This window comes from Elephantulus edwardii, unplaced genomic scaffold (assembly GCF_000299155.1).
Source record: "Elephantulus edwardii isolate Elephantulus edwardi_28Jun2011 unplaced genomic scaffold, EleEdw1.0 scaffold00289, whole genome shotgun sequence".
Taxonomy (NCBI): domain Eukaryota; kingdom Metazoa; phylum Chordata; class Mammalia; order Macroscelidea; family Macroscelididae; genus Elephantulus; species Elephantulus edwardii.
The window spans coordinates 97,026-110,466 of NW_006400039.1; the positions used below are offsets into that span (position 1 = coordinate 97,026).

General features: G+C 57.9%; 1 protein-coding gene across 1 annotated transcript in view; it reads left to right on the plus strand.

The window, feature by feature from the left end:
• Positions 1–13,441, plus strand: part of BRD3 (bromodomain containing 3) — a 27,761-nt gene that overhangs the window by 13,235 nt on the left and 1,085 nt on the right. Inside the window, exons 6-10 of the mRNA XM_006900554.1 lie at positions 4,475–4,603; positions 6,448–6,639; positions 7,908–8,143; positions 10,469–10,761; positions 12,574–12,699. Of these exons, the coding sequence (XP_006900616.1) occupies positions 4,475–4,603; positions 6,448–6,639; positions 7,908–8,143; positions 10,469–10,761; positions 12,574–12,699 (976 nt within the window). The remainder of the gene's footprint in view (positions 1–4,474; positions 4,604–6,447; positions 6,640–7,907; positions 8,144–10,468; positions 10,762–12,573; positions 12,700–13,441) is intronic.

A 13,441-nucleotide genomic window follows, 5' to 3' on the forward strand; every position in this document is an offset into this window, starting at 1 on the left:
GCATTGAAACAGATGAGGGAGAGATCTGTTTACAGGGGATTTATGATTAGGTATTATTGTCATGACAGGAGTCCAGAGTGAAGGCTGCATAGTGGGGAGTAGATTTGCAGAGGGGTTACAGATTGTATAACAAAAAGTTTTTCTTCTACTTTTCAAGGAGAAGAGTGAATTGGGGGGAGGGTGTGGGCAGGGAGAAAAATGCAACAATGAATGACTGGAAACCCTAAGTCTCTGTAAACTTTCATTAAAATTAATTTTTTTTAAAAAAAGCTAACTGGGGGGAGGGGTGGACAGGGATAAAAGTGCAACAATGAATGAATGCAAATCTAAAGTCTCTGTAAACTTTCATTAAAATAAAATTTTTTAAAAATACGGAGCTGGGGATGAGAAGCTGGCCTCTGTCCGCCTGTTAGCTGGCCAGCTGACACGGTAACTGAGACGGCCAGCCCCTCCTCCTCCTCTAGAGACACAGGTGTTACAGGAGATGAAGGGTGTCCATCCCCTGTGCTTCAGCTCCTGTCATTGGGTGGATCGAGCGTCCTTGCAGCCCTCCACCAGGAGGTGACGTCCGTCTCTCTGCCCTGGAGCTGGGGGGGGGGCCTGCAGCTGGAGGCACGCAGCCTCTCGGACCAGTCCACCAGGCCTGCAGCTGGTTACTCCTAGACCTGGCCTGGAGCCTGGAGTGGGAACTGGCTGCTTTTCACACCCCTGACTTGGCTAAAGGACTTTACTCGGGGCTACTGGGTATCCGGCACCATATAAGAAACATGAGGAGGAGGGGGCAGGGTCCTGTTTCACAGGCAATGGAAAATGAATACGTCTTTTAAAAAAGTTTCAATTTAGTTTTTAATTTTTGTTTTACTTTCCGAAGTTTAATAAAGTTTTATGATTTTAACCAAGTTTACAGAAAAGTTGGATTTTCATTCATTCATTATTGCATTCCCCCACTTCCCTTTTTTTTTTTTTTATGGTGAGAAAAATTTGTATTTAGAATTAGCCCGCTGGACTCACTTTAGATGATCCCAATTTTGTTGGCAACATCCAAAGCATCAGAGTCAGGAGCAAGTCGAGCATAGGCCTTCTCCTCACCATCAGGCCTGATCAAAGTGTTGACCTTGACCACATCACTGTCACAGAGCTTCTTTACAGCTTGTTTGATTTGTGCTTGTTGGCCTTGACGTCCACCATGAACACAAGTGTGTTGTTATCTTCTATCTTCTTCATGGCTGACTCAGTGGTCAGGGGAAACTTGATGATGACAGAGTGGTCAAGCTTGTTTCTCCTGGGGGCACTTTTCCGGGGTCATTTGGGCTGCCTTTGGAGTCTCAGCATCTTAGGCCGCCAGAAGGTGGGTGACGTGCGGATCTTTTTTTTTTTTTTTTCTGTAGATGCCCTTTCAGGACGCCTTCTTGGCCTTTACTGCCTTTGCTTTGGCTTCAGGTTTGGGAGGGGCAGCAGCTTCCTTCTTCACTTGGTAGCCCCAGGTCACTTTTTGAAAAAAATAGTCATTCGTTGCACGATTTCTTCCCTCTTCCTCCGGTCCCCTTCCCCCAGTCCGCTTTGCATTTCATCTTTTATTCCGGACTGTTGTCCAAACGAATACTTCAGAGGAAACTGGTTCCTTTCTCTGAGGAATCCTCTGTCCCAGCTGTACTTTGGAGCATCTGTAGGCAAAGTCCAATCCAGAGTTTGCCCTCGGGTCACGGAATTCACACTACTTCAGGGTCAGAAAAATCTTTTCTTCATCTGCTCGGGTTCTGGTCAGCACATCGCCCTCCTTTGTGATACCATCCAGTCCGCTTTGCCTTAAAGCGACTCTGTCCTGTGTCATCTCTGATACACTTGAGACTATTGTTACGGTCACTGAGTCAGTCTGTCTTGTCTCTTTGACTAACCGTCCGTCTTTCCAAGCGTGTCGTCCCTGTCCAAGGCCTGGCCGGCCCTTCCTAACACCATGCCCAGAATATGTGAGATGAAGCGTCACCATCCTTGTCTCCAAGAACCACTGTGCTTCTCCAAGACCCGTTTGTTCTGTGGCAGCCCGTGGCTTAGTTAGTGCGCTGCTCTTCCAACAACTCGAGGGCATCCATTTTTCTGTCGTCCGTAGTCATTGTCCAGCTTTCAGATGCACATCAAGAAATTCAAGAGACCAGGGCTTGAATCAGACGCTCGTTGGCCATCATTGCTCCGGACACCTTAGAGAATTCCTTGCTATTTACCCAAAGCAGTACATCTTTTGATTTCTTGTTTGCTGGTGCCAGGGGCGTTGACTGGGGATCCCGGCAAGGTGAGATCGTTGACAGCTGCAGCCTCTTCATCCATTACGATGCTGCCTGTTGGTGAGGATTTTTGTCGTCTTGACGTTGAGATGTGACCCATGTTGAAGGCCATAGTCTGTCTTCACAGCAGGCACTTCAATCCTCTTCACTTTGGGCCAGCGAAGAGATCTGCATAACACAGGGAACCTTCCTCTGATCCTGCTGCCACATTCTTGCTTGTAAAGTCCAGCCTGTCACATGATTTGCTTGGCATACAGCTTGAACAGGTGAGGGAAAAGGATCCAGCCCCGGCACACACCTTGCCTGATTTTAAACCGTGCCGCTCTCTGGGCCTCGGCCCCGTGATCACCAACCCCAGGGGAACGTCCTCCCGCATCAGTGCATCCAAAACCAAACCGTGACAGACCGCTTCAATTTAAAAACCCAAATCCTTCCCTTTTCCTTCTGCTCACCCTTCAAACATGAGTCTCCACACATCATTCACTTAGAAGCACTCACTGTCCATCAGATGCACAAGCTTGATGTCCCAGAAATCTTGGCACAGAACCTTTTTGAGACGTCCAGGCTCATCCTTACGTATCTGCCTTTGCTTGTCCTCCATTCATGTGCTGCTGGGCCTCTGCCTTCATGTGGAGACGGCATTGGGCCCGATGGCTGGATACAACCAGCAGTTAGTTAAAGTGACTGCCTGGCGTGTCGACGGCACCTCAGGGTCCCCGAGTGTGATGGCGGTGCCCTGGCCAGTCCGGTGGGCATCGTCAGTCCGTTTGTCCATCCTCTCATGGAGACTGTGGCAAGGAGAAGGAGTGCCTACTCGGGGCGTTCTCTTTTCCAGAACCCTTCCCACGTTCCGTGTCTGCACTGGTTTGGTGCCAGCGTTGGCAGGATTCTATCTGGGAGTCACAGCACAGCCCTCCGGGTCTGCTGGGCTCTCCTGGCTCCCTGAAGGTGGCCCTTGCATAAGAGTAGCTGGCAGTGGGGCTTTGCGTCCATCCTGTGTGTCTATGTAGCTCTTCCCTGTCCAGTCCTGGTCAGGCCTCTAAAGCTTCCTCTGCCAGCCACGAGCTGGCAGTGTCTGGTCCGCTCTTCACTCCGACCTGCTCTCTGAGGTGGGTAAGTAACAAGGTGCAGTCTCTGTGTACGGTCGGCTTCCGCAGTGTGTCTGCAAGGCAGTGAAGGGAAAGTGCAGGGTTTTCACTTTTTCTCCTGCATAGCATCTTTAACATTTCCATAACTAATTGGCACATTGTCAGGCCCTCTGAAATACGGCTCTGTGTCTCGTTCCAGCCTGATTGAGCCGGATTACTCTACAGGAAAACTTAGTCTGTACGACTTTCGACTGTGTAAAAAAATGAAGGGCTCTCTGGTGACCAGTGGTAAGGGGTTGTGCTCCCAGCACGAAGGCACGCGGTTCAAATCCAGCAGCCGCTCGGCGGGAGGAGGATGGGCCGTCTCCTCCTTTGTGATTTATTGCCTCTGGTCACCTGCTGGACGGCTGGTCGTCTGGGGGTGGGTGCTGACTGGACGGTGCCCAACAGTAACGCGCACCGTCTGGGCCAGTGGTGCATGTCAGGGGAGGGTCGTATGCGTGGCATTCTGCTTTCCCATTTCTTGGTTTAGGTTTCTTGTTTTCTACCTTTGTACGCTCACATGATTAGCAAATAAGCAAATCCCTAACTTGCGCCCCAAAATAGACTTCACGTGTGGGAAAGAAAAGGGACACGCTGTTGTGAGGGTCGCCAAGTGAAAAGGTTAAGACAGAAGAGACACACATTTAACTACCAGTATCTGACATAGACAGTAAGCATTCAGACGCAGTTAACTCCTTGGTACGGTGTGTGGAGATGGGGCCTTTGCTGGAGGAAGGAGCGCGTGGTGGCTGCTGGGAGCTCCAGGCCCCTGTGCTACTCCACGCCCCTGTGCTACTCCACGCCCCTGTGCTGCTCCAGGCCCCTGTGCTGCTCCACGCCCCTGTGCTGCTCCACGCCCCTGTGCTGCTCCATCCCCCTGTGCTGCTCCACGCCCCTGTGCTGCTCCATGCCCAGGACACGGCGCCCACTGCATTGTCCGGGGGTGGGTAGCCCCTGTGTGTGGTGACAGGGCCCATGATGGAGTCCACCTCGTAAAGAGGGACCGGACTGTCCACGTGTGACTGCCCTGCCTGTTCACCACTCTTGCCTCTGTTGTGTTTACAGAAGAAGATGGACAGCCGAGAGTACCCAGATGCACAGGGCTTTGCGGCCGATATCCGGTTAATGTTCTCCAACTGTTACAAGTACAACCCTCCAGACCACGAGGTGGTGGCCATGGCTCGGAAGCTGCAGGTACCCGACAACAGAGAGGCCTGGGAAGCGGGGGGTGCTGCCTGCCCGCTTCCACACCTGCTTCCAGGTACACCTGGGGGGGCCCCTTCTGCCCTCCTGGAGCACGCACTGAGGCAAGAAAGGGCCAGCCAGCGGGCAGACACCTCCCTGGAGGGGGCAGTCGATGCTGTCCTGCCTCTCCTGCTGGTCCTCGCTCTCTGTGGCCTGTCTGTCCTTGTGGGGACGCAGGGCTTGTGTCCAGCCTGCCACACTCCTGGTGGAGTTTCCAAGGAGTCGCGCTGGGCCTGGGGGCTCCATCTGCCGGTGCGAACCAGATGGGGTGTGAGCAGCATGCAGGCCCCGTGGAGATCTGGGGGCTTTGGCACCGCAGGAAGGCCAGTGGCACCAGAGAGCCCGTCCCAGGGATGTTTTTGGTTTCCCAAGGCACATGAGCTAGATGGCCTAGTGATAAGAAACTGCACTGCAATCTCAAAGACAGGCGGTTCCAATCCACCAGCTGCTCCTTGGGCGAAGGCTGGGCAGTCATCTCTGCCATTTACTGCTCCGGAAACCCGCTCGAAGGCCGCTGTGGCCCGATTCTGACTTGACAGTGACAACATAGTCTACTGGGAGCTCTGGTGGCTCAGTGCGTTGCGTGCAGGACTGCTAACAGAAAGGTCGACAGTTCCAGTCCACCGGTGGCTCCACAGGAGAAATATGAGGCTTTCTCCTAAAAATCACAGCCTGGGGGCCAGTGGGGGTCGCCGTGCCGCCAGTCACAGTGGACAGCGGTGGGTTTGCAGGCTTTGGTGGTTTAATTTTGTGCCGTTGCCTTGGAGGCTGTGCAGCCTGGACTGAGGTGAGGACGGTGAGAGTCCGCTCATGGGGAGCACGTTGTCCGGAGGGGTCAGTCCTGGGGAAGGACGTCGTGGTGGGAGAGGTGGATGGGGCAGAGAGAGGAAGACCTTCAACAGGAGGGTTGCCCAGTGACTGCAGGACGGGGCTTGAGCGGAGGAGGCTGTGGGAACGCTGCAGGACAGGGCAGGGTGCAGAGCTGTGGTTCAGGGATCTCTGACGCTGTGGACTCGGTGGCATCTGGCCTCAAACTCAGTGCCACGGAGTCAGATTCGACTCAGTGCCGACCCTTCAGCTGGGTTCATGTCAAGGATGGTGAAACTTGGTCTCACGTCGTATGGACGTGTTGTCAGGCGGGCAGGCCTGGGGTCAAAGGTGTGGAGCAGTGGGGGATACTTGGAAGGAGGACCCGATGGCCCAGCGCCGTGCACTTGGTAGGATGACCATGCACAGGGCCTCGCAGTGGGGGCGCAGCGTGCGTTCCACCCGGCCAGTGTCCCTGGTGACGTACCTGGGTGGGACCCTGCCATGCAGGTTACCAGTCTCCTCATTGGGGTCCTGAAACACCTGGAGGAAGGGCCAGGCCGGCACTTTGCAGAGTAGTGTCCCTGGCTGGACGGGACAGCTGCACGTATGGAACACCGGGTGGCTGGCCACAGTCCTTGAGTGGCCACAGCTTGAATCCTACTTAGGCCTGACCCCAGGCCACCCATCCAGTCACTGCAGTACGTACACAGCCCCCATGTACTCCAGAAGTCCCTGAGGCCGTGTGAGCCCTGGCATGTGCTCTGTCAGGGACACTGCTGCAAATCCCTACAACAGTGGACCACGCCTGCAGGCTCCTGTGTCCCCTGTCCTGTCCATGGGGGCCTCCATCCACCCAGCCCTCCTCAGGCCCTGCATGCTCCAGGCTCCGACCTTGGAGAAGACCTGGGTCCAGTGGGGGTCACTGTGGCCGGGGAGGGAGTTTCCACAGCAGCAAGGCTTCAGGGGGCCCTGTCCCCCCGCAGGACGTGTTCGAGATGCGGTTTGCCAAGATGCCGGACGAGCCCGTGGAGGTGCCCGCGCCGCCCGCCCCCGCGCCCCCGGTGGTCAGCAAGGGCACCGAGAGCAGCCGCAGCAGCGAGGAGAGCTCCTCGGACTCGGGCAGCTCGGACTCGGAGGAGGAGCGGGCCACCCGGCTGGCCGAGCTGCAGGAGCAGGTACGTGTGAGAGCCGTGTGGCCACCCGACGAGGCCCCGCCAGCCTGGGATTTGCCCCCTTCATTTCCTGTGCCGTACACAGAGGCCCAGCCAGCGCCCACAGCGTCCCTTCTCAGGGACGTGCCGGGGACGGTGTGCGTTCACAGGGCTGGTCCTCGCTGGTCTGCAGGCCTGGGCAGTGGTGCTTGACGGGTGGACGCACACCAAGCCCCGCACAGTGGAAGCCCTTTGTGGGGTGGGCAGCAGGCGCTCATTGATGAGCCTGTGCAGAAAGGTCTAGAAGAGAGGCTGGCGTGGACAGGGCAGTGTCCTCTCATTGTCCGTGGGAATGAGTTGTCTCTTAAGTTGTATTGAGGGTTAGCTGTTCAATCCCTGGGCCCCCACGCAGTGTGAGAGTCTGGAGGGGGGACCCTGCATTCACCCCCATGGGCCTGGGTGTTGGTCCCAAGTTGAACCTCTTGAGATGATGATAAACTTCAGGGGAAGATGGCTACAGGGGGCAGCCATGGAGTGGGCGGCCCTCTCTGTGCCCCATGGCCTCTAGGGTTCCTGGGGTGCCAGGCTCAGCCCTGCCTGCTGTGGTGTCTGGGCACACAGGTGCTGGAGGGCCTGTTTCTGGCTGGACCTCGGGGTTCATTGGAGGTGGGTGAGTGGCCAGTGTGGAGGGGACATAATTCCCTTACAGCGCGCTGGGCACACACAGATCCCGAGCCAGCGTTCACTGCTGCTTGCCTCAGGCCTGTCAGCGGCTGTGTGACACCAGACAGCTCTAGGTGACCATCAGAGGTCTCCTTCATGTGGGTTCTTAACCTGTCACAAGGTCACCCACAACTCCTGCTCACTGAGGCCGGGCTGTGTCACCTGGCCCATTGCAAGCCCTCACCATCCTGGGTTCAGACATGGATTTTGAACCCATCTTATGAGCTCAGGAGAGGTCCCAGAAGCTAGGTGTCTGGGCAGTGGTCACCCAGGTGGTGAGGGGCACGGCTGTGATCTGTGTGGCTGGCCATGGCCCCGCCTGGCGCTGTGTGTGTGTGTGTGTGTGTGTGTGTGTGTGTTTTCAACAAGCTGGCACAGTGGCCTGGAGTGAGACCCGGCCTAGGTACACCAGGCTCCTGTCCTCACGTGGTGCCCTTGGATCCCTCACCCTGCATCTTGGACCCTGATCCAGCCACGTGTGAGCAAGGCCATGGCCACCAGGCCCGGCCACGCCCACCAGGCCCGGCCACACGGGAGCAGCTGACCGGCCAGCTGCTGTTCTCTTCCAGCTGAAGGCGGTGCATGAGCAGCTGGCTGCCCTGTCTCAGGCCCCGGTGAACAAACCAAAGAAAAAGAAAGAGAAGAAGGAGAAGGAGAAGAAGAAGAAGGACAGAGACAAGGACAAGGAGAAGCACAAGGCCAAGTCCGAGGACGAGAAGAAGGCCAAGGTGGTGCCGTCCGCCAAGCAGCCCCAGCAGAAGAAGGCGCCCGTGAAGAAGGCCAACAGCACCACCGCGGCCAGCAGGTGAGCACGGTGTGGTGAGGCAGCCGGGCCCAGCCAGGGGGCATGGCCAGCAGGTGGGCATGGCACAGTGAGGTAGCTGGTCACAGGAGGCATGGTACAGTGAGACACCTGGACTGTGGCCAGCAGGTGAGCACGGCGTGGTGAGGCAGCCGGGCCCAGCCAGGGGGCATGGCCAGCAGGTGGGCATGGCACAGTGAGGTAGCTGGTCACAGGAGGCATGGTACAGTGAGACACCTGGACTGTGGCCAGCAGGTGAGCACGGCGTGGTGAGGCAGCCGGGCACAGCCAGGGGGCATGGCCAGCAGGTGGGTACGGCCAGCAGGTATGGTGCAGTGAGACACCTGGGCTGTGGCCAGCAGGTGGGCACAACAGTCAGGTACTTGGGCCCAGCTAGGTGGGCAAGTGCCTTGAGAGACTGGGCCACAGCAAGCTGGTACTGAACTCCCAGCCCTGGGGGTCCCAGCTCGGCCCTCCTGTGGGTGTGGAAGTCAGTTTCCATGGAGCACGGGGTATACCTATTGATTGTATTTCTCCTGTCCACACTTCAGGGACACCCAAGAGTTCTCTCCTGGGAAGTTGAGGACTCTGAGGGCTGCCCTTTAGATGCAAGTAGAGGTGTCCAGGGACCAGGGCATCACACTGCTTCTAGAAGTTTCTGGGGCATTTTCCTGGTGTTGGCCGAGGATTTATATTTGCAGGATGTTGTGGCTTGTTGGCTGGGCCCTGGGCATGCATTCCTGGCTTGCCAGGTGAGCCAAGGGCCAGGCAGTGGACGAGGGTGTCTTGGCATGGTTTGGGCATCCTGTCTGAACAAAGTGAATGTTCCATGTGCCCGAGCTGTGTGTCAGGCAGGGGCCTGAGAAGCACGTGCTGTCAGTGAGCAGTAACCATGGAGGCAGATGTGTGTGACGGGCCAGCCTCAGGCTCAGTGGAGCTCGGGATGGGTGAGGGTGGGGAAGCAGCTCTCCTTGGAAGGGACCCCAGAGCAGGCGAGCGTGTTCAGGCGAGGAAGTGCGGAGAGCGGCCGGAGCCCTGCTGCCTGGGGGAATTAAGGCAGGGCCAGGCCGCCCTGGGCTTCCGTAGTAAGGGGCTGCACTGCCCACAGCTGCTCTCTGGGAGAAAGGTGGCTGTCTGCTCGTGTACATCTCACAGCCTCTGTGAACCTGCTGGAGGGTCCGCTGTGAGTCGGTGCTGACCCAACACCAACAGCAACAACCAGGGCGCCCCCAGAACCAGCGAGCAGGCGTGGTGAGCCGAGGGTCTCTCGCCGAGGGTCTCTCACTAACCGACTTGTCAGTTAGGGAGTCAGCGCCAGATCTCAGCTGTCACTTGATTTTCTCCGTGTCCATGTCTGATTCACTGGGAAGCTGTTCTTAGCTGCTCGCGGGCCCAGGCTTGGTGCCCTGTTCAAGAGCGGGCCGTTCACTGCTTCCAGGTGAAATCCTTTGATCTGAAGTCACTTCTGCCCGAGACTCCTCAGTTCTGATGTGAGAGCCTGTGTGGTGTCCGTAGCTCCCCCGGGTCCTTGAAGGAGGGCTTCGTGTGGGCAGTCTGAGCTGCTTGTCCCTCTGACCGTCTCTTATTCTTAACTGGTGAGTGTAGGTGGTTGTTGTTGGCCTTCGAGTCGAGCACGACTCATAGGGACCCTGTGAACAGAAGGCCTGAAGCCCCTCTACAACCATCAGTATTTATCAAAGTTCATAGGGTTTCCGAAAACATGTTGTCTAAGGAAGTGGATGCCACTCCTGCTTCCAAGAGTGTAGATTACGCCTGTTTAATGTCATCATTGATGCAACTGCATGTTGCTGTTTCCTGTTTTCCCGGTGACCCGTTTTGTGTCCCTTTGCTCCTTTTCCAACCTTCTTTTGGATTATTTGGAGATGGGGGTTGTGTGAGGGCCCGTGAGGTGTTGAAGGAGCTCTAGTGACGTAGCACATTGTGTGGGGCTGCTCACCAAAAGGTTGATGGTTCAATCCTCCAGCTGCTTGGGGCGAAAGGTGGACAGTGTCTTCTGGTAGAGACTCACAGCTGCCGAAGCCAGTGAGGGGTGGCCGTGGGTCGGACCAGCTCAGCAGCCCGGGTGTGGTGTGATGTGGAGGGCGCTGACCCCTGCACTTGTTTCCAGCAGGCCCCAGGTGGGCGCCTCGGTTGTGATGGCCACAGCCGGGAGCGCAGCTCTGCCGACACCCCTCAACTTCCCGGGCACTCCACTTGGTGGATCTTGGGTCTGGCTGGGGCAGGACACTTGGTCTTGGAGCTTGGTCCCAGCGAGTAGCCAGCAGGAGTGGGGTGCCCCACAGAGCTCAGCTCCTGTGTCCTCTTCAGGCAGCCGAAGAAGGGCAGCAAGCAGACGTCGGCCTCCTATGACTCGGAGGAGGAGGAGGAGGGCCTGCCCATGAGCTACGATGAGAAGCGGCAGCTGAGCCTGGACATCAACCGGCTGCCCGGGGAGAAGCTGGGCCGCGTGGTGCACATCATCCAGTCCCGGGAGCCCTCGCTCAGAGACTCCAACCCCGACGAGATCGAGATTGACTTTGAGACTCTGAAACCCACCACTTTGCGGGAACTGGAGAGATACGTCAAGTCTTGTTTACAGAAAAAGCAGAGAAAGCCGCTATGTAAGTGGTCGGGGCTGCACCTGTCACCCCCTGTTCCCACCACCTCCCAGTCCTCCCAGGCCTGAGGAGCCTGGGCGTCCCCCCCTCGCCTCTCCGTCTCGCTGGGGGCTGCACTGCTCATCCTTGACCTCTGGGATGTGCCACTGGGACACCTAGGAGCAGTCCAAGTGCCCTCTGACTGTGAGACGGGATCCCTCTGCCCTGACCTCTCTGTGCCCCAGGACGCACCTGTTGGTGCTCATAGTGGACGTGGAGGCATGCACACACTCTGGCCCGGACACTCCATGGACGAGCCCAGGGCCCTCTCCCCAGCCGCCTTGGCTGGACCCCCGCCCCCTCATCCAGTCCAGAGCCTGATAGCCCCACATGGGCCCCAGCCAGGCAAATGAGCCCCTCCACTTTTAATGACAGTTGAGTGACAGCATGGTGTAGGCTGACCCAGGGAGCCAGCACCTCCCCCTGCCCATCATTGAGAAGGTTAGTCCCCACTCCAGTCAGTAAGTTCTGAGAATGACATAGTCCAGTCACGAGCGTGGCCCTGGGGCCAGTGCCCGCGTGTCTTCCTGTTGTCAAGGCCTCTCCGAGTCGGGCTGTGACCCCTGGCCTGTGGGTGGAGCCATGCCCACATCCCCTTGGAAAGCCAGGTAGCCTCTTTCTCTGGTTGGAGCATCTGTGAAATCTCTCCATGGTGACTTGGCCTTGGGATACATCACCTATCACCTCTGAGGTGAAGCGGTCCAGGTGGCTGCAGAGCCGAGGCTGGGAGGGGGTGACCCTCACGTGACATGGGGTGACCATGCCTTAGAGAAGCTGACTCCTGGTCCAGCAAGCGTTCCACAAATACACGCCTCATGGCAATGTCCAGGCAGACCTCAGAAGGACAGTGGGTCCGATTCCAGACCCCCCACAGTGAGGTCATACAGTAAAGCTAGTCTCCCAGTTTCGCGCTTCCCTGTGCCCTTGGAGTTGTGCTGGCATCACACCGTGTGTGGTGAGCCGTGTGCCGTGCTCGGTGAGGCCGGTGAGCCGCTCACTGTGAACCGTGCAATGCACTCAGTGAGGCCCGTGAGCCTCGCTGTAGCACCTCAGTGTGGTCGCAACGGCCGCAGGGACGACCAGAACGGAGCTCAAGTTCGACAGAGCTCATGTTCAAGGTGAGCCTGTGCTGTGACAGCGAGCTGCCTGAGCTGTTCTCTGAAGGGCACTGAAATGCCATTTGTCAGGGCCCCACAAGGCACAGTCACACAGGGGGTGTCACCCACTCACTGTACCTGCCAAAGGGCTCAGGCTGGTGTCTGTCCTGTCCACCTGTGTACCAGCGAGGGATGTCAGTGGCTTGGGTCAGTCCACCCTCTGGTGCCGCCTAGTTGTCACAGGCTGGGGGCGAGCCAAGACCCTGGCTCCTTGTGTCACCATGGGCGACCAGGCTGCTGCCCAGAACAGGTGGGTGACCACACTGTGTCCTGCCTCCCGTCCCCACGAGCTCAGCACCCCTTCATCCGTCCTGCCCCTCCCTAGCTCATCATTCCATCACCCCGCCATCTCTCCCCCCGCTAGCTCAGCGCCCCGCCCTCACTCGTACCCCATCAGCACCACACTCTGTTTTCTGCCTTAAGTCTCAGAGCCCCTTGGGTCCCTCTCAGCATCAGTGCAGCTCCGTGCCACTCGGTCCTCCTGCCCCTCCTGTCTCAGTGCCCCTCTCCGTTCTCCACCTCAGCACCCCCTTCCCTGTCTCAGCACCCCACTCGTCGCCCTGTTCCTCACCGTCTCAGCTCTGCACCCCATGCCTCAGCTCCCTCCATTCCTCCACAGCGACCAGTGGGAAGAAGCAGGCGTCCAAGTCGAAGGAAGAGTTAGCTCAGGAAAAGAAGAGAGAGTTAGAGAAGAGGCTGCAGGATGTCAGTGGGCAGCTCGGTAACAACAAGCCGGCCAAGAAAGGTGGGTGGTGGAGGGGCCCCTGGGGCGGGGAGGCACAGAGCACTGGGCCTGGGGACCACGAGACCCAGCAGAGAAGCACAAACGACTTGACAGTGGAGGGACCCAGAGCTGGGAGGTGGAGCAGAGCGCCTGGCAGGGAGCGGGGCATAGGCTGGGCAGCAGAGAAGTGTTGGGGCGCCCACCTGCACCCCGAGTCTCTGTTCGTGCATACTCCTCACGAGGAGGGCCAGTGGGTGACGCAGGCCTTCTTCTTACCCCAGCCTCAGTTTCCTGTTAACTGGGTTTACCACCCCGGCCTTTGAAAGTTGCTGTGGAGGTGTGAGAGGGCCGGCCCTCAAAGGGCCTGGTGGTCGCTGGACCAGGATCCACTGCGCAGACAGGCTGTGGCCAAGCCGGGAGGGAGCCTCTCATGTCATCCCTCGGGGCCTGAGCCCCTTGACCGCAGCAGGCTCGACTGTCCACGGGTGTCGCCTGCCAGCCCCTGTCCTCCCGCTGCCCCTCCGCCCCACCCCTGCCAGTGTGCAGTTTGCCCGTTGATTGACTTGCGCAAGTGTTGATGAGTGCTCCGCTCCTGGGGTGGACATGCAGGCGCTGGCCTGTGTGGAGGGTGGTCAGGAGCCCCTGTGGGACTGAGGGTGGGCTAGCGGCGAGTGGGGGACACCCTCGCTCTGTGTGCTCCCTCCTCACCCTCTGTGCTCCCCCCTCGCCCTGTGCTCCCCCTCTCCCTGTGCTGCCCCCTCAC